General features: G+C 35.9%; 1 protein-coding gene across 4 annotated transcripts in view; it reads right to left on the reverse strand.

The window, feature by feature from the left end:
* Positions 1 to 4,229: 4,229 nt before the first annotated feature.
* LOC109101273 (VPS10 domain-containing receptor SorCS3-like) overlaps positions 4,230 to 24,983 on the reverse strand; it is a 53,091-nt gene continuing 32,337 nt past the window's right edge. For 2 of the 4 annotated variants that reach the window (XM_042742092.1, XM_042742090.1), the window contains 17 exons: positions 24,596 to 24,698; positions 23,433 to 23,509; positions 22,736 to 22,827; positions 20,107 to 20,214; positions 19,712 to 19,829; positions 16,798 to 16,931; positions 15,024 to 15,137; positions 14,667 to 14,838; positions 13,506 to 13,692; positions 13,110 to 13,243; positions 10,968 to 11,091; positions 10,738 to 10,850; positions 9,880 to 10,011; positions 8,716 to 8,815; positions 6,796 to 6,901; positions 6,354 to 6,589; positions 4,230 to 5,131 (listed from right to left, as the gene is read on the reverse strand). In XM_042742092.1, coding sequence (XP_042598026.1) covers positions 5,070 to 5,131; positions 6,354 to 6,589; positions 6,796 to 6,901; positions 8,716 to 8,815; positions 9,880 to 10,011; positions 10,738 to 10,850; positions 10,968 to 11,091; positions 13,110 to 13,243; positions 13,506 to 13,692; positions 14,667 to 14,838; positions 15,024 to 15,137; positions 16,798 to 16,931; positions 19,712 to 19,829; positions 20,107 to 20,214; positions 22,736 to 22,827; positions 23,433 to 23,509; positions 24,596 to 24,698 — 2,112 coding nt within the window. In that variant the 3' untranslated portion in view covers positions 4,230 to 5,069. Of the gene's footprint in view, positions 5,132 to 6,353; positions 6,590 to 6,795; positions 6,902 to 8,715; positions 8,816 to 9,879; positions 10,012 to 10,737; positions 10,851 to 10,967; positions 11,092 to 13,096; positions 13,244 to 13,505; positions 13,693 to 14,666; positions 14,839 to 15,023; positions 15,138 to 16,797; positions 16,932 to 19,711; positions 19,830 to 20,106; positions 20,215 to 22,735; positions 22,828 to 23,432; positions 23,510 to 24,595; positions 24,699 to 24,983 lie in introns of those variants that run through there. The other 2 variants (XM_042742091.1, XR_006156845.1) reach the window with 2 other exon arrangements.

Here is a 24,983-nt window from a genome sequence, read left to right on the forward strand (position 1 = left end):
CATTAGATATGGCTAGTTGAGTAAGGCTGTGTTATTGCTGTTGTGTTACTATTAGATACAATTTGCAAAAATACACATACACAACTGTTTTAAAGGGGTCATCGGATGCTATATGCACTTTTTCAAGTTGTTTGAACATAAATGCGTGTTGGCAGTTTTAATGAATAACAGACTCTACAGGGGTTGATACCTTTTTTATTTGTATTTCTAGAAATTACAAATGTAATACGACAGTATCACAAAGACACAATGGCCTTTTCACTGATGGGATTGTGTGTTTGTGTGTATTTGAAAACTTCCTAAGCACAGTCACTTTTCCTTTGATGTGGCTGGCTTTATCATGTTCAAACATAATGCATAATTTACAATGATGGCAAATACAATCACAATATATATTTTATTATTAACAACACTGATACACAATGATTGGGAGATCAAACCAGCACAGCATGAGTATCAAATACAAAATGCACACAGGGAACGGAAGCTGAATTATAGGCTGATTGCACATGCAACTGCTGGCCTCCGTTACACACACATTATGGTATTTCCTAGTATTGGAAGTCAATAGTTTTAATCTTTCTATTATCAATTCCAGATAAGTATCAAGCAAATCTCTAAACTCACAGGGATTATGCAAGTGTAAATTTAAAAGGAAGGTAAGGCAGATCTCAGGTGTAGAGTTCTTTGAAAATGTGTGTGAAAGTGTTTTGCACACATTTTCACTTAAATTAAATATTAAAGCACCCAATAATTTGTTCTCATTAAAACCATTTTGACACAAAAAGAATTAAGTAGCACTTTTTTTTATTCGGTCCAGTGAGCAACACCCAAGCAACCACCCAAAATTGCCTAGCAACCGTTTTATTCAATAAAAATAATCACTTTTATTTATTTATTTCAGATAATTACATAGCTATAATGCCTCGTGAAAATGATTTTTATAAAACTGTAAAATATCAACTTCTAAACATAACCAATTTACACAAAATTGGTCAAAAACATGCATGTTTTCTAATCACTTACATACTCCAGAAGCACTTGTGACAGTAAAATCTCTTAGGGATTTGACTGCACATAATGCAAAAAACTTAAAATACACTTTATTGTCCATTAAAAATGCACATTAGTTTGGAATCTTGATGCTTCACTAGTTGCCTTGTAGTAAAATTAGGATATAAATTCCATAAAAATATGGAATCACACAGCAGATCTCTAGATACACAGATTAACAGCAATAAACGTGAAACATGGTCACATTAGCACAAAACAAATAAAATGTCATTCTGTAATGTCTGAGGGGAGAGGAGGTTCCTGCAAATATAAGCATAATCATTAGTTTGATATCACTAAGGACAACCACCTCGTTTAATATCCTTTAATGAAGCACATAAAACAGAATGGCGTTTCATAAAGTCTCACTATTGGAAGGTCACCATGGAAAAGGATATTTCCTATATCAGTCTCTGGCTTGGATTTTATCCAGTTGGGAGGCAAGTTGGCATCCAAATTTGAAGCCTGGCAGTTATATTTGGCATAAGTCTATATTTCACTTTATATTTTAATGCCTAGTATGTTAGATATATATATAGTCAACATTTCAGGCAATGCAAAGTCTCCTGCTGCTCTAATGATATGTTTTGACAACTCGGTGACAACATCTCATTTTATTATTATTATTAATTTTTTTTTTTTATATAAAGGTCATGAATAATGATAGTGCATGAAAAAAATGAACACGATTGTTTTTCTAACAATTGCGCCAGTCAGAATGCCACTGAAGTGAAACGGGTCTGATGAATGTGTCATGTGTGAGGTGAACTCCGTAAGTAATGACAGCCGGAGGAGACGGAAGTACTCAAACCAAAACAGGCCTTTTTAATAATTCATCAGACATTAAATAATCCCTCTGACTTTATCAATGTTTCTCCATCTCTGAAAGCTCAGGATGACCTTTGGAAAATGTTAAATCTTTTTCACACGCGGCAGTGATGAGTCTGGCAGGAAAGGTTGAAACATACACAGTCCGTCAGCTACAGGAAGTACACACAAGAAAAACTCACGCGCATGCACACACATACTCACGCGCTGACAGCCGAAGCTCAATCACTTCGACATAGATTAATTTTTCAGACTTTTTAAAGTGACAGCTGTCTGTCTTTTCCTGAAAGTTATACGGAAGTTGAAATACATTAACTGAATAAAGTCTGAAACCTGAATTTTATAGCAGCGCTCCCTGGCTGACAGTATAGTATGATAATGGTTAATTAATTTTTAGCTATTAATGTTCACACATATCCGTAAACGCACAAATAGGGAAAATACATTATTTATTTTCTAGTTGAAGTTGAGCAGAGCGGGACCACTTTTAATCATACATTGCAAAACAAGTTTGCACAATAATGTGAAGTACAGCGTCATGGGACATGTAGTTTTACAATTTGCGTATGGTCTCATTAACTTGCAATTATGCCGGTCACATGTGAATATTGACTGAATTTAAAGTAGGCCCATCACAACAAAATACAAAGCACTTAGCGTAGAGTGTGTGATGAGACATCTGACTATTTCCTTTGCTTTACATTCAATTATAATGGTAAATGAGATTCTAAAGGAAACGGCACAATCCATGGAGGCAAAGCTCTGTGTGCCATACCATAAAATCACTCAAGCTCTCTTCATACACTTCTCTCCCTTATCACATAAACATGACCACTAGGGCTCCCTGGACGAGATAAACCCAACTTTTTTTTCATGCAGAGTGCTCTTTTGTCCATGTTACTCAACTTTAATCTTCAAATGCAACCATACAAACTTTGAAAAATGCTGATAGTCATCTGCGGTTGTACCTGTGTGTGTGCGTGGTGTGTATGTGCGAGAGAGATGGAGAGCGGGAGAGCTAAAATGATGAAAAATATGACATTCTAAAGGCTACTGTGGTGCAGGATATTTAGACAGCCTTTGTCCAGACCAGCAGCCTTCTCATTTATGGGTGGATATTGAATAGATGCCTGTTTGCATTTCCTTTGTGTACAGAGTCTTTGAACAGCTTCAGCAGATCCTGGAGTCATAAAACCGTAACATACTGAAGACTTTTATTTGTTTCCTGTTTTGTTCACCAGATGCATTCTCTTGTGTCCTTCTCAAAATACTGGACCATTTCGATTTGGAGTTTTCTGTCAAAACTGGTGATTAATGATTTTCCTCAATTAAATATTTGTCTTGTTAGTTTGGGGTCAATAAGATTTTGTAAAGGCTTTTAAAAGAAGTATCTTATGCTCACCAAGACCACATTTATATGATCAAAAATAATGATACTAAAAACAGTTCTTTTAAATTGTAATAATATTTCACAGTATTACTGTTTTCTATATGAATATTATAATATTATGTCGAATAATATATTTCTGTGATGGCAAAGCTGAATTTTCAGCAGCCATTACTCCAGTCTTCAATGTCACACTATCCTTAAGAAATAATTCTAATATGCTGATTTGGTGCTGAGGAAACATTTATTATTTTGCCAATATGGCTGTTGCACAGAAGGTACTTTTTTGGATAAGTAATTACTTCATGACTGCAAAAAGAGTATGCTCTATATAGTATGAATGTAATCTGGATGTACTACATTCGCCATGATGTCATTGTCATGTGACCTACCAACATCAGTTGCATCGTGTCACTGTCATCCATAAATCCTTTGCCGTGGACTCATGGGATTGTAAAGTGTCCATCTGGGTACTTTTTGCCTACTCTTTTATGACCATTTTGAATTTGGGCATAGTTCCTTTGTCACATACTGTTTTTTGCCTATACTATACTGTATAGTAGGGAAGTATGCAATTTCGGATTTCAGTCTCATAATGGAAAAAAAGGCTGAGCATTTCAATATGTCCCACACAAACTTCCTGTTTTAACGGGTAAAAATTCAACACAAGCAAATGAGAGAAAATAGAAACTATGCCTGGAATGGTTCAAAATGCAGATAATGCTAAAACGCATTGTTTTCTTTAATTTCAGCAGAGAATCTCTTTTATATCCTTTCATTTAACGTGATCCTATTAAAGATTTTTCAGTGACACAGGTCATCTGCTGTAGGCTATTTACTGGAGGAATGAAAAGATGGTCGGTGTTTGGAAATTGCCTTGAGAAACTGGGATACACAGGCCATTCGATAGTTACAGAAATGTCATGAAAATCCATTGTAAAGAATCAGTGGGCAGTCACTAATGTAAAAATACATTTATTCAGATTAAAGTGACTTTCAGTTCACAGTCGAATATAAAACTGGCTGTCAGCTATTAGTAGCAATGAAACATGCACTCCAAATGAGTATACTTCTAGGAATATAGTATCATGAATGCTAACCAAATTAAGAATATGTTGCCATCTTACAATAGTAATACACATAGCCAAGGCACAAATGGACATGTTCAGCAGATGAGACTTCTACACAGATGAAGGTACCAACCTCTATTTGTGCCATGTACATCTACTCGATCCTAAAACCATGCTCCTTATGACCTCTTAACATTGATTCAGATGAGGTAAGCATCAATATAAACATACATAAAGCTTTAAGCATATTTCAAATGATTAAATATTGATTTTTCTGTATGAAAGTGTAACATACATGATTTGGGAACTCTAAAAGTGAGCTGTTTTACAAATGTGAGGCAGTTAATCTTAATATATCTACAAGTTAGCATGCGGAGAATGATCTCTTACTTTTACAAAAGGAATTTGGTGCCCCTGCTTAAGAAGATTAGATCAGTTTCTCTGATCACCGTTTTAGGAAAGAACTGTATTGGGGTGAAAGAAACTACTCCTCAAGTGCTGATATAATATACAGTATTATTCTACTGTTTTTGATAGAGATTTTATTTAATCTGTAATTAAAAATACCTTTATTACCACTTAAGGAATTATTTATTTATAGAGCTCAATTGTAAAACACCACAATAATAAAAAGGCATAAGCACCACAACAACAGGAAAAATTAAGGTGGAAAAAAGTATAATTATACATCTAATACAATTGATATAATCTTCAAACCTTCCTTCATCATTTCAGACATTGGTGCAGTTTGGAATCTGTCTGGTCCTTTGCCGCTCTCCAACTCCAAGGCCTCCTAAACACACACACACACACACACACACACACACACACACACACACACACACACACACACACACACACACACACACACACACACACACACACACAAAGCAGAAAATCACTGTAATTGCAAACAACAGGCAAGGGCAACTCTGTGATCAATGCTTTCCACTTCAGTGTCATGGGATCAGTCCTTGATTACTGTGAATCAGAAAGTCCTGGGACACACAGAAGACAATCACCTTCTCTGACAGCAGAGTAATAAAAGTACAATGAATGAATTGGGGTCCATCCACTGACCTCACGCTTACAAACAACAGATACACACAAAAACAAACACATCTTTCTTCATGCTCCTTGAGCGCAAATTGCATCTTTATGAACATAAAGATTAGGGTTAGGGTTATACGCATGCATGTGCTTTCCCCTGAACGTAATCAGCATTGTTAACCTTCATTGGAAAGCCTAGCGCATGTGTCGTGGAACTCTCCAAAATAGCGGAAGAAGGTGATGTGGGAAGAAGAATTGTTAAATAAATTTTTATTTTTGTTTTCTTTGCACACAAAAAGTATTCTCGTAGTCTTGCTGGTTCAGAACGACCTGAGGGTGAGTAATTAATGACAGAATTTTCTTTTTGGGGAGAACTGACCCTTTAATAATGATATAAAAACTGCTAAAGTGTACTTAATTGATCAACACCTTTCTTAACACTTTTAAGTGCACTTTGTAATAATGTCAAATTAAAAGTTTTATCAAGTACATTTTAAATTTTGTTTTAATCTTTTGTCATGCTTTAAAGATGTACTTTAATGTGTTGACATACTAAAACACATGTAAAGTACTTCATTATAATTCTACTGTAGTTATTTGATATTACATTCAAAGTTAAGATATTTTAAATGTACTAAATTGCAACTTCATCTTTATTAAATTTGTGAAAAGGCACTCTTAACTAGTTTAACTATCTGCATTTAATATAAATTTACACTACAATAGATTTTCACTTAATTGTAAAAAACATGCAATAAAGTACTTAAAACCAATACATTAATTTTGCACTTAAGTATTTTCTTTGAAAGTAAATTATTTCCATAGAAAGCATGCTTTTTAAAATATGCTAAAGTAAACTTATTTTTCCACAAGACTTGTTAAGAAACTCACTAAGCAGACAGATTCAACAACGACACAAGAAAACCTAGCATAAATATTGTGTATGGGATAATGACTTTTCTCACCAGTGTTGTGAGCCTCCAGCTCTTTCTCTATCAGTTCTCTTGGAGGTGGCAGATGGCTGAAGCTGTTGTGTGTTCCGGTGTTGGAGGGAAATGGTGTGTGTGTTGTGTGTGCGCTGCATGTTGTGAATGCAGTGGCTGATGTACGCGTGCCATTCTTCTCCTGTCCGACAGCGCTGATCATCTCGGGCTCCTTCTCATGGGTGTCCTCTGTCTCCACATGGATCCATGGGATTTTACTAGTGTTGTAGGAAAAAAATTAGATGAGTTTTTGTTTCTGGTCCAAGTACAGTAGATCAGATCAAGAGGAAACTGATGCCAGTAAAGTAAGTGGGCATCATTTGTCAGCAATTTTTGGTATTTTCAGGGCACATCAAAATGACAATGTGTAATTAGCCCAGATTTGTTAAGCAGAACTGAGAGATTTGGGAGAGGCAAGGCTTACCGTTTGAACTTGTAGATGAAGAGAATAGCCAATCCCACCAGACCCAGAGAAACCAGTAACAGCATGGCAGAGCCACTGGGGAGAACACTGGAGTCCACCAGAGGTGCTGCAGGAAATGTTACACACCATAACTCAATGTCTTATCTCACAGTCTGTATATAAAAAGCATGCATGTATGCATCTGGCAGATGACTCCAAAGTGACTCACATTGCATTCGTTGCAAATTCTTATTACTTGCACTCCCTAGGAAATAAAACCCTGACCTTGGCTTTGCCAGTGCCATGTTTTTTCTTTCTTTGTTCTCCAGTTATAAAGACAAATGCATTCACAATGCTTTCTATGTGCATTATTATCAAATGCATGTTCTTATAATAAACAAATCATGATCAATACTTCTCCAAAAATGTTTCTATATGACTTTTAATATGTAATATCCAAAATCGCTGCCTTTGTGTCACCATGCACATATCTATTTGCTAGGAAAACTTTGCTGATTTTAATAAAATAACAGCAAGAATAAGTTAGTTATTGATATTTATAGTTATTGTTTTTATAAAATATGCCTAATATTTTATATATTGTTTATGAAAATGAATCATTTTGAAAATGTATCAAATATTATACAAATTTTTTTATTGTAATGCCCATTTCAGAATGTATTATGCTCATTAAAATAAAAATGACCATCCAATCATTTAGGTAAACAAGGTAAATTAAACTGCTCCGAGTGTGTGTTCACGGTGTGTGTGTGTTTACTGCTGTGTGTGTGCACTTTGGACGGGTTAAATGCAGAGCACAAATTCTGAGTATGGGTTACCATACTTGGCTGCATGTCACTTTCACTTTACTTTCACTTTAAATATAAATTTTAGAGATTTACCTGCTCTATCATTATTAATATTTCAGTGATTTTCACTATTATTCTTGGTAACAATTTTATTTATGAATAAAAAATAAATAAAATAAACTTCATTAATAAAAAAGGAATCATGAACAAAATCAAAATGCTTCAAAGATTTAAAATGCAGTCCAATAAATAAACGATTCTAAATCTTGTTATTTTGTCAGAATGATCACTGGTAAATAGAAATAAAGGAAGAATATATTACTGTCATATATAATATTATTTTACTTGTATATGTTATTGGTATAACAACGGCTAACTGCAAAAACAAAAAGTCTGTTGACCATGAATATCTTTGCTGTCTCTCAGAGCGTGTCTGATGTGTGAGAGGCATATCCATTTCGGTAATTCTAAAAACTGTCTCACTCATTCACTGCGCGCGCACACACACACACACACACACACACACACACGCTGCAGTCCATCCTTCAGCCCTTTGAGGGTTGACGCATGATGATTGTGACCTTTCGGCAGAATGCAGGAGGCAATCTGAACCTTTTCCTGTTCGGAGCAATGAAGACAAATGGCTGTGTCTGAAAAGGCTAGAATTATATGTGGCAGAGAGACACTCTTTATGATCCTGTAATGTCATTTCCAACTCACTATATTGGTCATGCTCAGACAGGCTCCACATTATCAATATTAATCTAAAGTCCAAGGTGGATTATCTGTTCTCAGGGATTTCTAGAACCAAGAGAAGTTTGAGGGATTTGACACAATGGATCGTCAGCAAAGTAATCATGTAGTGTACCTTATATAACCACAGAAGCATAAAGTCACCTCACATAACCACAGACAGCGCTGTAATTTACCACAACGAGGCGGCAATTAAATGCAGAACACAATGCGGTAGACAGTTTAATGTAACTCAACCACAGACAGCAGTGCCAAACGAGCCCTATAACCACAGACAGAAGCAGTGCGATGCATTTTTTTTGTATGCATTTTGGGTCATTGGAGAGCATGGATTGTCCTATTAAAATCTTAGGAACAGAAACTTGTGTTCAGGTCTTACCCAGTGTGAGCTGAGACACAGACACAGTGACCCTTGTGCCAGGCTTCAGATCAAACTGGATCAGGTTCTGATTTAAAGCGTTCATGAAGACCTCCGACATCTGAAACAAGAGAATGATAATGGTGACTGGTAATGAGGAATATGAGAGCTAAAGAAAAGAGATAAATGGAAAAGCCTTTTAATCTATCATCGTATTTCATCAAATATTTAATATGCAATGTTACAACATTAAAGCAGTAAATGTGTGTAAATAATGATTTCAGTTACTAAAATCATAGTAATTGTGGACATATATTACCATTCAAAAGTTTATATATATATATTTCTTGAACGAAAGTCTCTTATGCTCTCCAAGTTCAAAATACAGTAAAAGCAGTAGTATTTTGAAATATTATTACAATTTAAAATGTCTTCAGTGTCACATGATCCTACAGAATCCTTCTGATTTGGCGCTGAAAAAACGTTTTATTTTTATCAATGTAGAAGGTGTGTAATATTTTTGCTCAATATCTTTGTGGAAGCTGTTTTATTTCAGGATTCTTTGATGAACAGCATTTATTTGAAACAAAATCTTAACAAAATGTTGTAACTGTCACTTTTAATCAATTTATTGCTTCCTTGCTTAAAAAATGTGTTAACTTAAAAAAAAAAAATTACAAAATACTCACTCCAAACACTTGATCGGCAGTCTATTTGAGTTTATAAAAAATATTTATAAAGGCTGCAAAAAAGCTTTATTTGCATAACGATTGTGAATATGAATCTTTTGTAAGCCATTTAAAATGATCATACTACATTTTTCATTTTGGAAAGCTGTAGGTCATAACCCTACATAAACTGAGAACGCGATAAAAAAATACTGCTGGTTTTAGCATAAATTTGAATTATTGTCAAGTACAAATTAAACTGGAGTTTTTATTTCTCTTTGTGGTTGCTGGGCATAACAATTCAGCCCATGTCATTTTTAAAGTAAGTGCATGTATTTTTCAGCAGGTTTATTCGCTAGTAATAAAGCCTATTTTTATTACCACTGTAATTTATTTAGCCATCAGAGAATCATAATAGGTTTTTTTAACAGATTGTATCAATCATCAGACCTTGTCATTTGGGGGATCATAGCAAAGCATTTTTTTTTCAATATGCGCGTGTGTGTGTGGTTCTTGCCTTATCAAGCTGTTCCTCTGTGTGTGATCTGAATGCTGACTGGTTTGTCTCGGGTAGGATAAAGAGCTCAGCGGCAGTTGGAGATCCAGGAAACACAGAGACCAACAGCTGGTCCTCAGGGAAGCCGCAAACCTGGAGAAAACACACACAGAAAAACACGCATTTCTCATACACTAGTAACCATTAAATGAAACAAATTTTATCACCATGCAACATTCATGACGGGATCTAATTCATGCGTAAAAGCTAGTCAATCATTTCATGCCCGTCTGCACATTAATAATATCTCCGTTAATGTTTGCAAATCATAATAAGTCATTCCAGCGAATCGCAAGACGGTTGTAATATTTATGATATGATGTTGTGTAACCGTATTGAAAGCACTCTGTTCAAGTCGAAAATCCAGAGGTTTTGAGAGACCATTATATTTGTGCTTGAGCGACTCATTGTAATGGAGTTCTGCGGAGCAGTTCTTTGGCTCTGTTCTTTAATTGGCTGACTGGCTTTAGAGTCTCTCTGTTGCCGCATCAATATTCACTCTGAACTCCTGTGATTCACTCTCGCCAGTAGCATTACATTACCCTATCTCTCGCTCTCAGACTGAGGGGAAATCAGATGGATGCGTGAGAGCACGTAAAGCCTCTCAGCCAAACACGAACCTCGCCGGAGAGCCCAGAAAGAGCCATCAGGCTTTAAACCAGCAGCATTTGAGAGAGGAAAGAGAATAGCTGAAGAGAGAGGAAGCGTGGTGAGCTATCAGCAGCCTTTCAAGAAATTTCATGAGTTCTTTTCAGCAGTTCACTGACATGAACAGAGCACTCCAACAGGAGATGATGATGGACTTTAAGGTCGGTATACCTGAGAGAGCGTTGCCCTGACAACGCGCCCCACGTCCTGTCTCCATTCGGCAACGGACGGGTTGTGCTCATCCAGGTTGGGAGAGAACGACAGCAGTAAAGAACGGAAGAAGTCTGGGAACGATAGAAACAGAGATGCCAAAAATTCCTCTTAATTCTGAATAAGTCTCTGTGAAACTAAAAATACCACATTTTGTATCTCAAAGAGCAGGAACAGCGGGAAGTCTTCACCTTTGACAGTGATGATTTTCACATCCTGTAGGACTGTGCCTCCCGCCGACACCTGAACCGTGACAGAGTTGGGTCCCTCTTGCGTGAACGTGTGCGAAACGCTTCCTTCCAGTGTGATCAGCGGCTAAAAACACACACATATGAGACGTTCAGAAACAGGAAAGCAAATCACAGCTCTGACTGATGTGTGAGTGGCAGAATCATTTATAGCAGAAACCAGTTACAGCCCTATAAGGCCAATCTCCCGCTGTGTTTCACGGTTCAGTTGTCATGTTTTTGATCTCGGGGCTTTTCGTAGATATATTGGTCTTAAGGATCTTCATGCTTTTTCCTAGTATTTCTTAACAAGCCGCTCTGTTCGTGAGATTTACTTGTAATTTACGGAGGGCTTGCTGATGTAATTTTTGTGGTCCTTTTGTGTTTTGTTCTAGCACAAGATGGGCATGTTGGGCAGCAGCGCTAAAATGGACTGATGTTTGTAAATGACATTTTAACATTAATATTCCTTCAAAACAATGCGGTTACATTTTAATGCTGCCTTGTTTTCCGTGGAAATTAAAGTAGTGGATATGAAAACATTGTACTTTCAGTGTATAATGGGTTAAGTTAATGTATTTACTTGTCTTGAATTATTTACAAGCAGATTTTCTAATATTGCTAACACACTGGAGGGTCTGCGTTTTGCCTGGTTGTGCTCTTTGTTGTATATTATTACTTTATTAAACATTAAAAGCAACCACAAACAAATACAGCTGGCTTATAAACAAACCTGGACTGCTAAACTGGGCAACATTTTTGCTGTTTGCCTCACCCTAAAATAATCCTAAAAGCCTGTATTATATATAAAGGAGGAAGGTACACAGAGTGAAATGAACAGATAATATTATTACAATTATTTCAGAGATAATCTAAACTAGACATTCAATTATAATGCATAGCTTCTGTATAAGTGCGTTTTTAAATGCTCTATGGCAGGTTTCCAGCAGGAAAACGCTCTAGAATTTAGATGCATAATCATTAAAAGCTGCTCTGCCACTTTTTATGTGTTTCACCTCAGAAATGTTAAACAGACCTGAACTGAATGACCTCATAATTCAGGGATGTTTGAAAGCATCATAAAATAGTGATTCATATGGCTGTAGTTTAAATCCATCCTAATCCTTCATGACACAAGAAATCAGTATAATGAAGAAATCAGTCAAAATGAAGTCTGTGCCTATCTTGAGATGAAACAAATGTAAAAACAAAATATGTCAGCAATATTAACAATATAGACTGCTGTTCAAGTTTTTTAATAACTTTGAAAAAAGTTTCCTATGTTCACCATGGTTTTATTTGATCAAAAATACAGTAAAACCAATCATGTTGTGAAATATTATTACAGTTTAAATGATCTGTTTTCTATTTGAATATATTTTAGTCATTTATTCCTGTGGTGCAAAGCCCTCCAGTCTTCAGTGTCACATCCTACATTTATTATTATCAGAGCTGAAAATGCTTGTATAGCTTAATTCAATATGGAAACCACAATATTTTTTTTCCAAGATTCTTTGATGAACAAGTTAGAAATTACAACACTTCTTTGAAGTATTTTGTAGCATTATTTAGAAAAGATTTGTCCTTGCAGACTAAAGTATCAATTGCTTTGAAAAAAATTAAATAAAATCATAATGACCCCAAACATTTCAACGGCCCAATAAATTCCTACCTTGTGACAAGCTATCTATAATTAAAATTGTATCTGGGCTTTTTAACTTGGCCGAATTTCTAAGCTGGCAGCATTTTCCCCTTGTGTTTTCCCAGCTATGCCTGTCATTCATCAAAAACCATTTTGACAGAGTTAGAATTCATTTATTCTTTTTCTTTTGGTAGCAGGTGTTCATACTGCAAATAGGGAAAACACAGTGTCACAGTATCTTCCCTGCCAAAACGTGGCTTTGCTTTCTACTTATTTGACCCCAATCCAGATCCATCTTAATCACAGGTTTACCAATCTGACCCTGGCAACCACAATATATTTGGCAGAGCTCTTGTTTTGTTAGAGGTCAAAAGTAATACTGGAATAGCTGCCTAACCGATCTGGGCCTTTGGGCCACATGTGTGTATATAAATATATATATATTATATACTCGGCGTTTGAACCTCTGTGCTGTTATTGAACCACCAGTAGAAGGTAGCAGTCCTGGGCTGACTGGGCCACAGCACTGCTGTCAAGTTGGCCTCTTTTCCTCTGATGACGACCACCGGTGCCGAAAGAAAGATGCGCTCCACGGGACCTAACATGACACATCGGACGTGATATCTCATCAGACACAATATGAAGTCAATAACGATCACATTTAGCACCGAACACAACAGCAATTTCTTCTTCTACACATCTTTCATTGAGAGCTGGTTCTGAAATAGATTGTGTAGATGTGCAGTCAGTGGCATAGAGGTAATTTAGTCTGACAGGGCACAGTTTTTTATAGTGACGGCAGTGGCTTCTTATAGAGAATTCAAATTCTTAGAAATATATGCGTGTGCTCATGTACATACTAGTGATGTGCAGATAGAGAGAGCTGCTGTCAGACCCATGACTGTTCTGAGCACGTGCGGTGACCCTGAATATCCCAGCGACCCTGTACGTGTGTGTGATGCTGTCACCAAGGCGACTTATATTGGAGTATGACACCGAAATGCCATCTCCAAAGTCCACATGGAGACTTGTAGACAGTGAGTCACCCTACAGAAAAAAGGCAAAAAAGACAGGTATATTCCATGGTTTTGCATGTAAAGGCTTTGAAACTGGTTCTCAAACTGTGGTCCACAGATGGCAGGAGGTCTGAGTAAAAAAGAATATATCTTAAAACATAAAATGATAACAATGAATTAAACTGATTTACTGTTAACTTCAATTTTATAATAAAAAATACTCACAGTTATGTGTCAGTGTACATTACTGTTCAAAAATTTGGGGTCGGAAATGCTGCATTTATTTGATAAAAAATACAGTAAAAACAGTAATATTATGAAATATTATTACAGTAAAGTTTTCTATTTTAATATATTTTAAAATGCAATATATTCCTGTTATGGCAAAGCTGAATTTCAATCAGCGTCATTACTCCAGTCTTCAGTCTCATGTGATCAGTCTAATATGTTGATTTGGTGCCTAAGAAATATTTCTTACTATGATCAATGTTGAAAACAGTTGTGCTGCTTAATATTTTTGCAGAAACCATTTTGCATTTTTTCCTGATTCTTTGATGAACAAAAAGTTCAAAAGAACAGCATTTATTTGAAATGGAAACCATTTGTAACAAAATAAATGTCAATACTGTAACTTTTAATCAATTTAATAACAAATTCTTTTCAAACCCATTTATAAACTAAAATTTAATGCCTTTGTGCTGTTTTAATTGAAAAAAAAAATAAAAAATCTTACTGGCCCCAAACTTTTGAAAGATAGTTTTTGCAAGTTCTTTTCTAACCTAGTTAGTGAGTCAAGCTAATTTCATTACCTATAAAATTATAGATTGGTGGCAAAAGGGAAGATTAATGAAAAGAACATCGAATGAGACCCCCTTATTGTGGTTTGGAACATTTTTTTACTCTCATACTTGGTCTGCCATCTTAAAAAGTTTGAGGACCACTAATCTAAAGCAGAACACCTTATAATATAAATGAATTTGTGTGTCTCTGCACCTGCTGACTTACATTTTGCAATGCTACTCTGAAGGTGATATTGGTTCCCAGTACAGCAGTGAGCTGAGAGTTGATGGTGCTCAGCTGTAGGCCACTGGGTGCTATGGGTTTACACTGTTGCATTCTGGGACTCAGTGTATCCTTCAGACCCTCTCTACAGTTATTCAAGAGCACTTTCCTGTATCTGCACCGACATACACAATAGCATTAGAAAACACCCTCTGTTAGCAGCAGAAACACAAAAGTGACATGTATTTAATACACAAACACCCAAACACTCTTATGAAGGCTGTCACAAACAGACTAATTTTGCATGTATGGATCATACTGCATTGCGTGTGCATCTGTGTATCTGTGAGTGTGTGTTACCCTGTGCTGTTACGGTAGTGCTGTCCATGGCTGCAGGTGTGTGCTGGTAAATTGACATTATACCAGAATGCAGGTGCACATTTTCCACTGGCCTGTCTCTCAAACCCATAATCACTGCAGGGGAAATCATAAAAACACATCAATTATTCAGTTTGGTTAAGCTACTCTCTATGATGCAATAGCAGTCTATAGAGAGAAGTGGATTGGATATATGCTGTATAGACTGCACTTTGCATGCACTGTAATTTATTTTATTTTTTTATGGTTTTCTCATGCACCTTGGGAACCACTTTTTATATTTTCACTGTATTGCTCTTGTGTTGGCTATATGAAAAGTTCCCATGCTTTCTGACAAATATATTTATCTGATTTGTCCTTGACCTTTACAGATATTTGCTATAAGGAGTCATTGAAAAATTGTTTTCTAGAGATTGCATCTACAAGAGTAACTTCCAGCCTAAGAAATATTTTAAATTCAATAATTTAAATTCATATATTTTTTTTAATTTTATTTATTTAATTTTTTAAAGCTTACTCCATTATCTGTCTTGTAAAGATTAGTACAACTTGCTACATCTGATGAGTACGGTGGCCGAGAGAGCTCAACGCGCTACAAATGGTTTTACTATTAAAATCAATCAATTAATTAATACATTTATTATATAAAAAATAAATAAAAACAAAAAAATGTTTACTATAGTTAAACCATGGTATGCACAAATTATCCATGGATTTACTTCATGGTATTTGTACAACTGTGGTTATACAAATGGCAATCAATACGCCAAAATAAATAAATAAATAAATAAATTTGTTTTGTTGGGGTAAACTTTAGGCTATTTGTTTGTGTTGTGAGCATTTGCAGCACATGTGCTGTCAAACTCATGATGTTTTCTTAATTTGCTGGTGCTTCTTCTATTTGCATGTCTTTTCTGAAGTTTTCTGAAGTTGCTGACTTGAAATCAGTCTGTCAAACCTCTTTGTTTTTAATCGAAGATATTATAGTAAACATAGTGTAGAACATTTTCAAGAGCCAATGTTCTATTCATATCTTGGTGGAACCCTGTTGAGCAAACATTTTAGCAGCACAGTAGCCTTAAGTTGTGATTGGTTAGTGAATTTAGTGAAAAGGTATAAACTGCTGCAGGGGATCAGGGCTAAACTCAGTAACACTAGCTCCTTCAGGCTAATCAGATCACTGCCTCATTTATCATCCATTTAAATATTCATTACTTATTCATTTGGAGATAATTAATCATTTGACATTATGCTAATTTTGCGCGCCTCTTATTCATACGTGTAATTTGCAGAAGAGCAGACGACTCTAATGGAGCCTGTGCGCGGTACAAGGGAGATTTATGTCGTCGTTATGATCAGCGCAGGAGTGTGTCTCCATGTGCACCGGAGTGGGCTTGTAAAGACATCTCCATCAGTATAGCGATATGATTACGACAGACTGATGTAAAACCAGGTTTTTACCTTGCCGCCTCAAGTGCAAGCTAATTTAATGTAGCGACTGCAACAGTATCATAAACTGCTCTGAAAAAAAACCCTGAGAAATGAAGGGAAAAACCTTGTTTTTTTTTTTCATTCAAATGCCACTTAATTAATCTGTATAATTGGTTGGATCCCTGCAGCTTTTGTTCTCTGCATGCAACACTGAGTCCTTTGATCCGCAAGAGTTACTGTCACTCATTTCCTCCATTGGAAAAGCAGCTGCTCTGCGTTTCCGTGTGTGTGTGTGCACGTATGCGTATGCGTGCGTGTGACTCACCACTCAAAGTCATAGAGGGTGCAGATGCAGGGCTCAGCTGAAACAACTCGAGAATATTCCCGACCCAGAGTGCAGCGTGTGCCAGGCTTCCTTTTCATATACACCTGTCTCTCTCCCATCACACACACCTCACCCTGAAATGCACATAGTTAAATACTTAGTTAAATCACTTCAGTCAAAGTCACATGGAACAGTGTTAGTACAGTATTATTACACTCTTATAAAATTTATAAATATTTTGAACTAGCTTTTATTTTATATTTAAAATTTTCATTTAAATTGTATATTTTATTAGTTAGTTTTATTATTATTATTATTTATTTATTTATTTTTTTTGGCCACACTTTATTTTAAGGTCCAATTCTCATTATTGGCAAACCATTAACTACAATTTTTTCCTCAATAAACTCCTAATTTGCTGCTTATTAATAGTTGTTCAGTTCAGGTAGGGTTAGGGATATAGAATATGGTCATGCAGAATATGTGCTTTATAAGTACAAATAAACAGCCAATATGTTAATAAAAGGCACTAGTTATCCCACTAACTAGTTAATAGTGAGAGTTGGTCCCTATACTAAAATGTTTCCATTATTTTGTATTTTATTTTTTTAGTTTGTATTTAGCCTTAATATATTTCAGTTTTAGTAATTTTACTACTTCAACTTTTGTTTCAGTAGCATTTCTTGATTCCATTAGGTTTTTTTTAGGTTTTAAGGTTTACAGTACATTATGTTTTATTTTATTGCAGCTATTATTATTTTCAATTAACAAAATTGTATTTATTAGTTTTATTTACCGATAACAATGTTGTTTGGAATCAGGCTGCCAAATATTTCTGTCTTTTTTTTTTATTAAAGCCATAACATAAATAAAGTGTAGAATATGGGAAATGTGTTGCGATGAAAGATACTTACATATTCAAAAATGCCCTTAGTACCCTTAGTTACTGTTGCTATATCTGACAAGCCATGGCACTCAAACGCCACATATCATGTTCTAATGCAGTGAAAAATACATTGTGGAGCAAAGAGGAAACTGACAACGTGCTGACAGACAAGACAGAGCAGGTGACTTCTGGTATGAAATAAAGTCTAAGCTTTCAAATGGTAATTTTTTAAGAAATTCAAACAATAAATACCGTTTTATGGCTCTTTAATGTGTCGTTACAAATCACTGTAGCACATCAGTTCAAGCAGCACGTGAACCGATCTTCTCTTCCTCTTTGATAGTTATAGCATGAAATAAACATGAATGAACATCAGAAGATATCTTTTTTGAACTGTGGAAAGATGTCAGTACAAACCATTTTCAAGTTCAAGTCCATCGATGTTAAAGGGTTAGTTCACCCAAAAATGAAAATAAGCCTGTGATTTACTCACCCTCGAGGCATCCTAGGTGTATATGATGTTCTTCTTTCAGACGAATCCAATCGGGGTTATATTAAAAATTGTCTTGGCTCTTCCAAACATTATCATTGCAGTGGGTGGGTGTTTCTGTTCATCAGTCTACCAGACATCAAATAAAGTGCATGCATCCATAATAAAACATGCCTCACATGACTCCGGGGAGTGAATAAAGGTCTCCTTTAGCGAATCCATGCATTTTTGTAAGAAAAATATCCATATTTCAAATGTAATCAACACTTTTCTCTCACCTCTGCTATCTGTTATATGCGGACGCCATTCCAGCAGATGACGCAGGATGTATGCGTCGCGTGCGCCTCTGAGATATGCTAGTCTCGCAAGTTTGTTCACAGGAGCAAAGGAAGCAAAATTTTCTTACTTTAGCAAAGGAAAACCAGTCTCCCTTTGGCTTATATCGAAATCCTCCAACATTTTTCTTTACAAATCCTCGGTTTATACCTCTAATTCTTGACTGGCATTTTGTTTTGTTCTCTCTCCGTGTTCCTCACTAATTACAGTAGATGAAATGAGAGGGAAGTGTTTATTACGTTTGAAATATGAATATTTTTCTTGAAAAAAACGCTTGGATTTGCTACAGGAGATTTTTATTCACCCACCCCGGAGCCATGTGAGGCACGTTTATTATGGATGCGCGCACTTTATTTGACATCTTTTGGACTGCTGAACAAAACCCCCCACCCCACCCACTGCAATGATAATGCTTGGAATAGCCAGGATAATTTTTAATATAACTTTGACTGGATTCGTCCAAATGAAGAAAGTCATATACACCTAGGATGCCTCGAGGGTGAGTAAATTATAGGCTAATTTTCATTTTTGGGTGAACTAACCCTTTAATCTACTCTCCTGTCTGGTTTTTTTGTCAGACAAAATGGCAGATTTGGCGTTATGATTGGTCAGATCGCCTGTCAATCAAACTCCCAGCAAAGTGTCAATTACTATTCAAAACTAGCCAAAACACATTTTTTAATGTGGTTTTCCACTCCGTTGGCAGTCTCCTCTGTCAAAATAGCTTTTGTGTTAACCCGCAGAATAAAAACAACCACGACAACAGTGAAATTTCCATGAGAATAGTGACAAGAACTCAAGTATTGACATGTTTCCCCCCAAAAAACTAGTTACTTCTGCTTAGCTGAGGATGGAAAAAGTAGTTAGTATGAATTTTAGGAAACATATCCTGCTTCCCAGGAAACAGATTTGACATGCAATAGATGCTGACTCTTAAACTCCGTAAAACCACAAGTCAAGGCTGACGGACAACATGTCACCAATATTATGTGCTGAGATCTGTTGCAAAATCCATTACGACTCCATTAATTTCCATTCTGCTCGGGCATGTTTCCCCAGAGGTGAAAATAATCTCCCGTGCCGCCCTAATTACTAGCGAATTCAGTGGCAAAAGAAACTCATGTTGAATGTTGAGTGAGTGAATTAGTACTTTGCTGTTGAGACCGAACAGTAAGGCGTGCTGATAAATGTGAGGTGACAACCTTGTTATGCAGGTGCCACGTCTGAAAGTCTCCGTCTGTGCATTTCCGCCCAAACAGGGAGCTGTAGTCAATCTTTATCAGCTGCCAGTCAGAGTGGTAGCTAAAGTGCCCGAAGAATCTAGGAGGATAGAGATGCTTAAGCACAACAGGATGAGTTTGCTTTTACATTCTTTACCATTGCTGATCAAAGAGTCTTAAAGGACACATATTACGAGAAGGAAGTGTCAGTGCTATCAGTACAAGTAAGTGTGAGGATCATAGTCCAGGCATGCAGACATGCAAATGAAAAGATTTAATGTGATAATAATGATCCCAGTAAGTGAAGGTTCATTACTGACACCTCCTGGACCATTTGGATCAGTGTGGCTGAGAAGACGAGGTGAAATGATTCTTACGTAATGATGCGATTCTCTGTCTCTGGAGTCATCAAAACCCCGTCGACAAATAGGGGTGTAGACGAAAAGCTGAGTTTGTCCCACTGCCGGCCTTCATCCAAACTAATCCTAGACACACATACATTTCACAAATCATTTCACTGGCAAAGCAAATTAGGTTCATATTCTGATTAATATCCTGTACAGTGCACATTTTACAAAGACATAAAAATAGAAGATGCATCTGTTCAGTCATCTGAGAATATTTAGCAGATCCACAAAAAACAAGTCACTGTGGAGTCACTGCATTAACATTTAGTGTGGGCTACATCTGCATAATTACATTAAAATCAAATCTAATATATGCTCATTGAAAAATATCAAGACAAAGTTATTCACCATACCCCACTTGTGTTTACATTACCCTCTAATCATTATTAGTCATGTAAAATGCATATTATGTCTTATTACACATTCAGTCTATTTTGCATTTCATTGTTCTTTTGTTGCATTTCTTTGTTCTACTTTCTTTCTGTCCTTTGCATTATTTTTATTATTTTGCCTGAAGTAAGTGGCCCCTCAGTGGTTTTTTTTTGTTTTTAGATTTTGTTCTTTCTATGGATGTCTTATATTTTAAAGCACCTGTGTGTGTCCATGACATTTATTCTTGTGTATTTAGAGCCCTCCTGTTTGCCTTGTTCTGTGAGCACTGAATGTTTAACCTGAACTTACTGGTTAGTCATAGTTGTGTTTTTGGGGATCTTCATTTAGATTAAGATCATTTCAGCAACATTTGGTCATTATTTTGTTATACTTACTTTCAGTAACCAACTGCAACTCTCTCACATTGCTGAGTCTGCAGATTTTTGCCTAAATCAGCACACATCAAGTACACAGATTCTGTCTGGATATTGGTATGGTTTTAATAGTACACAACTTACAGTATATCATTTTTTTATTCTATACACTTTGGGAACAGTGTGATTTTTTTTATATAATATAAATCAATACTTTTATTCACCAAGGATGCAATAAATTGATCAACAGTAACAGTAAAGTCATTTTTTATGTTATAAAAGTTTTTATTTTTATTTTTTATAAATGCTGTTCTTTTGAACTTTCTATTAATCCTGTTTAAAAAAATGTCCACAAAAAATGTTAAGCATCACAACTGTCTTCACCATTGATAATAATAAAAAAATTTTTTAATAAAAAACATTTATGGGCACCAAATCAGCATATTAGAATAATTTCTAAAGGATAAAGTGTTATTTCTGAAGGATCAAATTTACAATTGAAAAATACATTAAAACAGAAACCTATTATTTTACACAGTATATTTGACATTAATGTTTTTACTCTATTTTGATCAAGTTAATGCAGCCTTGGTAAGCATATTAGACTTCTTTCAAAATCATGAAAAATCTTAAAAACTGACCTAAAACTTTTGAATGGTAGTGTGTGTCTCTTCTCTGTATTATTGTTTCTAACACACATAACAGTCTCTTCATGGAATCTTTTCATGCAGAGAGCAAAGAATTTCTGGTTTGGTGTTTCTGTTGTTGTAGATATGGGTCAAAGTCACCCAAATTGATGGCTGAGCACCCGCACACACATCTGACTCCTGTTCTAACAGCAACCCACAGGGGGATACAAATTATCTTCCACAGCCTAATTGATCCTGACAACATTTCAGAGCTTAGCACATCAAAGCCGCGTGTGTGACGTGGCAGGAACAACATGTTAACGGAAGCCCACCGAATCCCACCTCTGCTTCAAACCTTAACCCCCCCAACATGAGCATAAAAGCCCTGGCAAACACAGCCACCTGCACTACAAAGCCATGACAGGCACTTTCGCTGAAAGGATTCCAAATGTTTGATATGATAAGACCTATTACTGTTTATATCTGCCAGTCCTCAAATCAAAGCTGACGTTTAAGCATGAGGGAACTTCAAAAACTTAGGCTGAATAAAAAATATCCAAAAAGTTAAACTGCAGTAAACTCAAACATGCATAATCTGTTCTGTCAAGTCACCTTTATTTTTAGAGCACTTTATACAACAGAGATTGCTTCAAAGAAGCTTCATAGTATTAAAAAAGCAAAAGTAAACAAATACACAAATAAAAATAGCTGGGTAAAAGTTCAATTCAGTGACAGGCAGCTCTGCTCAAATTTAGTGTAGTTATTCAACTCGAGTAAGTAAATGGTGATTCAGCTCATTTTAATAAGTGTCAGTGTTGCAAAATACGTACATAAATTATGAATAGATTCATTTCAGCTATAAAGCAGCTCTGCAGAAGACAAAAGTGGCATTATTTAGCTCAGTTCGGTTCACGTTTCGTTCTTGTCTGGGTTAGTTCTATCCTGTATACTATGTTTGTATATTAAGTGTCTTTTAAACCACTACTAAGCAAGCAAAAGGCAACAGTGGCAAGGTGACAGAAATGAAGAAACAAATCTTGTGAGAAACCAGGCTCAGTCAGGGGACTAGTTCTCCTCTGGCCTAAATAGATGAATAGAATGTAATATTGATTCCAAACTGCATCACAAATCAGATTTGTGGGTTGATGTTATTCAATAAAATCTGTAAGGCAGTGCATTTATGAATATGCGTTTCTGAAAAAAAAAAAATGCATTTTGTCTTACCATAAATGGCGTGTTGGTACAGCAGATTGTGTAACCGCTAATAAAGCCCCTCCATGGTCCAAAAACCAGACACTGTGCTCCTCCTCAAAAATCTAAAAAGTGTTTACAGAGTCAAAAACCTACAAGGTACTTTAACATCCTGTCTCTTTGTGTTTCTCATGTTTATTTTAGTTTCAGTTCTTTTGAGTGGTGATCAGGAACAGGGTGCTTGTAATTGTAAAGGATTTGTTCACTTCCAGAATAAACAATTTTTGATAATTTAGTCAGTCCCATGTCATCCAAGATGTTCATGTCTTTCTTTCTTCAGTCAAAAAGAAATCCAGGTTTTTGAGGAAAACATACTGGTCAAAATAGTGTAAGGCGAGCATTTGTTGTTAAAAAAGTATATACTTTTTTTAGAAAATGACAGATCATTTCGCTAGAAAAGACTCTTATTGCTCGTTGGGATCAGGCAGAGTCCTTTGAAGCTGCATTGAAACTACCCCATTGAAGTCCATTATATAGAGAAAAATCCTGGAATGTTTTCCTCAAAAAATATATTTTCTTTTTGACTGAAAAGAATGAATTGAACATCATGGTTGATATGGGTGTGAGTACATTTTCAGTACATTTTTATGCTGAAAGTGAACTAACCTTTTAAGACTACACTACAGTCCATGCTTAACATGCTTAAGATGTGAGCAGGTGAGTGGTTTACCTGTCTCCATGTGTTACCGGCATCAGAGGAGATGAACATTCCTGTATTAGAGAAGGAAAGCTCTGGCCCAATGTTTCCTGAGAGAGAAAACACTACTTTAACTCTCACAGACATATTATTATTCCCCATGCATATGCTGGAGATATATTGGTGGATGAGATTTGATTCTATCACAGTTTATTACAATAGAATAAAACAGAAAATAATGCCTACTGGTAAAAAAAAAAAAAAAAAAAAGGTATGTGCTGTTAAATATTATAACAAAATTATTTTTATTTAATTAGTTATTTCAGATATAGGACCACTCTGTAGACAGCAAAATGAAATGACAGAATTATAAACTTTGGTGAATATAAAAAATTATGTATTTCATTAATATTTTAATTGAAAAAAAAAATTATAATAATAATATTTTGTGCCCCCTTTGGAGACCCCTTAGGGGGTTCTTGGATTTCTATTAATCAGTTAATTAAGGGGGTCCAGTTTGAAAACCCCTGGTCTACAAGACCTGATTTAAGTCATTTAGGTTAACACAATTGTGTATTTATATTTTGTGACGGCACAGCAATATAATTTCAAATCTATAATCTATGATTTCCTGATCAATTCCTGGTGCACATTGTCTGGTGTATACGAGTGCCCTCAAAGACCACAATCATCATGATGCCTGATGAAGAACGTTTGGTAAAGCTGCTGTCAGCGAAAAAAAAAAACATATTTTTCAAATCCCATATTTATACACTCTGAGCATGGGAAAGTGATTGCGGAACAGCTGTCGGACATGACAGGCAATTATGAATGTGGAAGACAGCGGTCATATTTTTTGCGTGCTCTGCATGGCTAACTTTTTGAGCGTGCATTTATCTAGTCTCATGCAGGAAGCTATTTGGGCTTGAGTTTTGAAGATAACTTTATAATGAGTCTGACAAGCAAAAGAACAGAGTGAAATGAGTTTTTGTTCCAATCATGCCAAACTCTGCAGCTGAAAAACACAAAGATGTAACAACTTGAAAGCCGTGATTTGGCCACTCAAACTCCATCTGCATTTAAAAGCATGCACATTTATATCCTTTCTACACTCTAATTTATCAGAAACTCCTGGGGGACTCAAGACACCACAAGCATAAAAACAATAAAGAAGTGGCACAGTTACACACACACACCTGTGGCCACTATAATCCCTGGAGCGGAGTGTTTGGTGGAGATAGTGTCAGGTGTGTAGGGGTTTTCAGACATCTGCAGGTGAAGGTGCAGGGAGCACGACGGCTGAAAATGAGAACATTACACAGTATTAAATTATATTTCAATACATTTACATCTATCTACATAATCTCCTCTACATCAGCTGACTGTAGCATCAGCTTTCAAAAGCCGTGCAAATGAATCTGCTTCGGATCTCTGCGGCTTTTGTCCGTATTTTTAGTATCCCTTACAATTAGTGTGACCCAATTTTTTGGAAACGAAAAAATCTAATCTTTGATTTCAGAGCTTCAGAAAATCATAATGTAATTATGGCAATTAGAATTCATTGTCAATACAGTGTCAAAAATC

Source organism: Cyprinus carpio, chromosome B17 (assembly GCF_018340385.1).
Source record: "Cyprinus carpio isolate SPL01 chromosome B17, ASM1834038v1, whole genome shotgun sequence".
In the NCBI taxonomy this organism is placed as follows: Eukaryota; Metazoa; Chordata; class Actinopteri; order Cypriniformes; family Cyprinidae; genus Cyprinus; species Cyprinus carpio.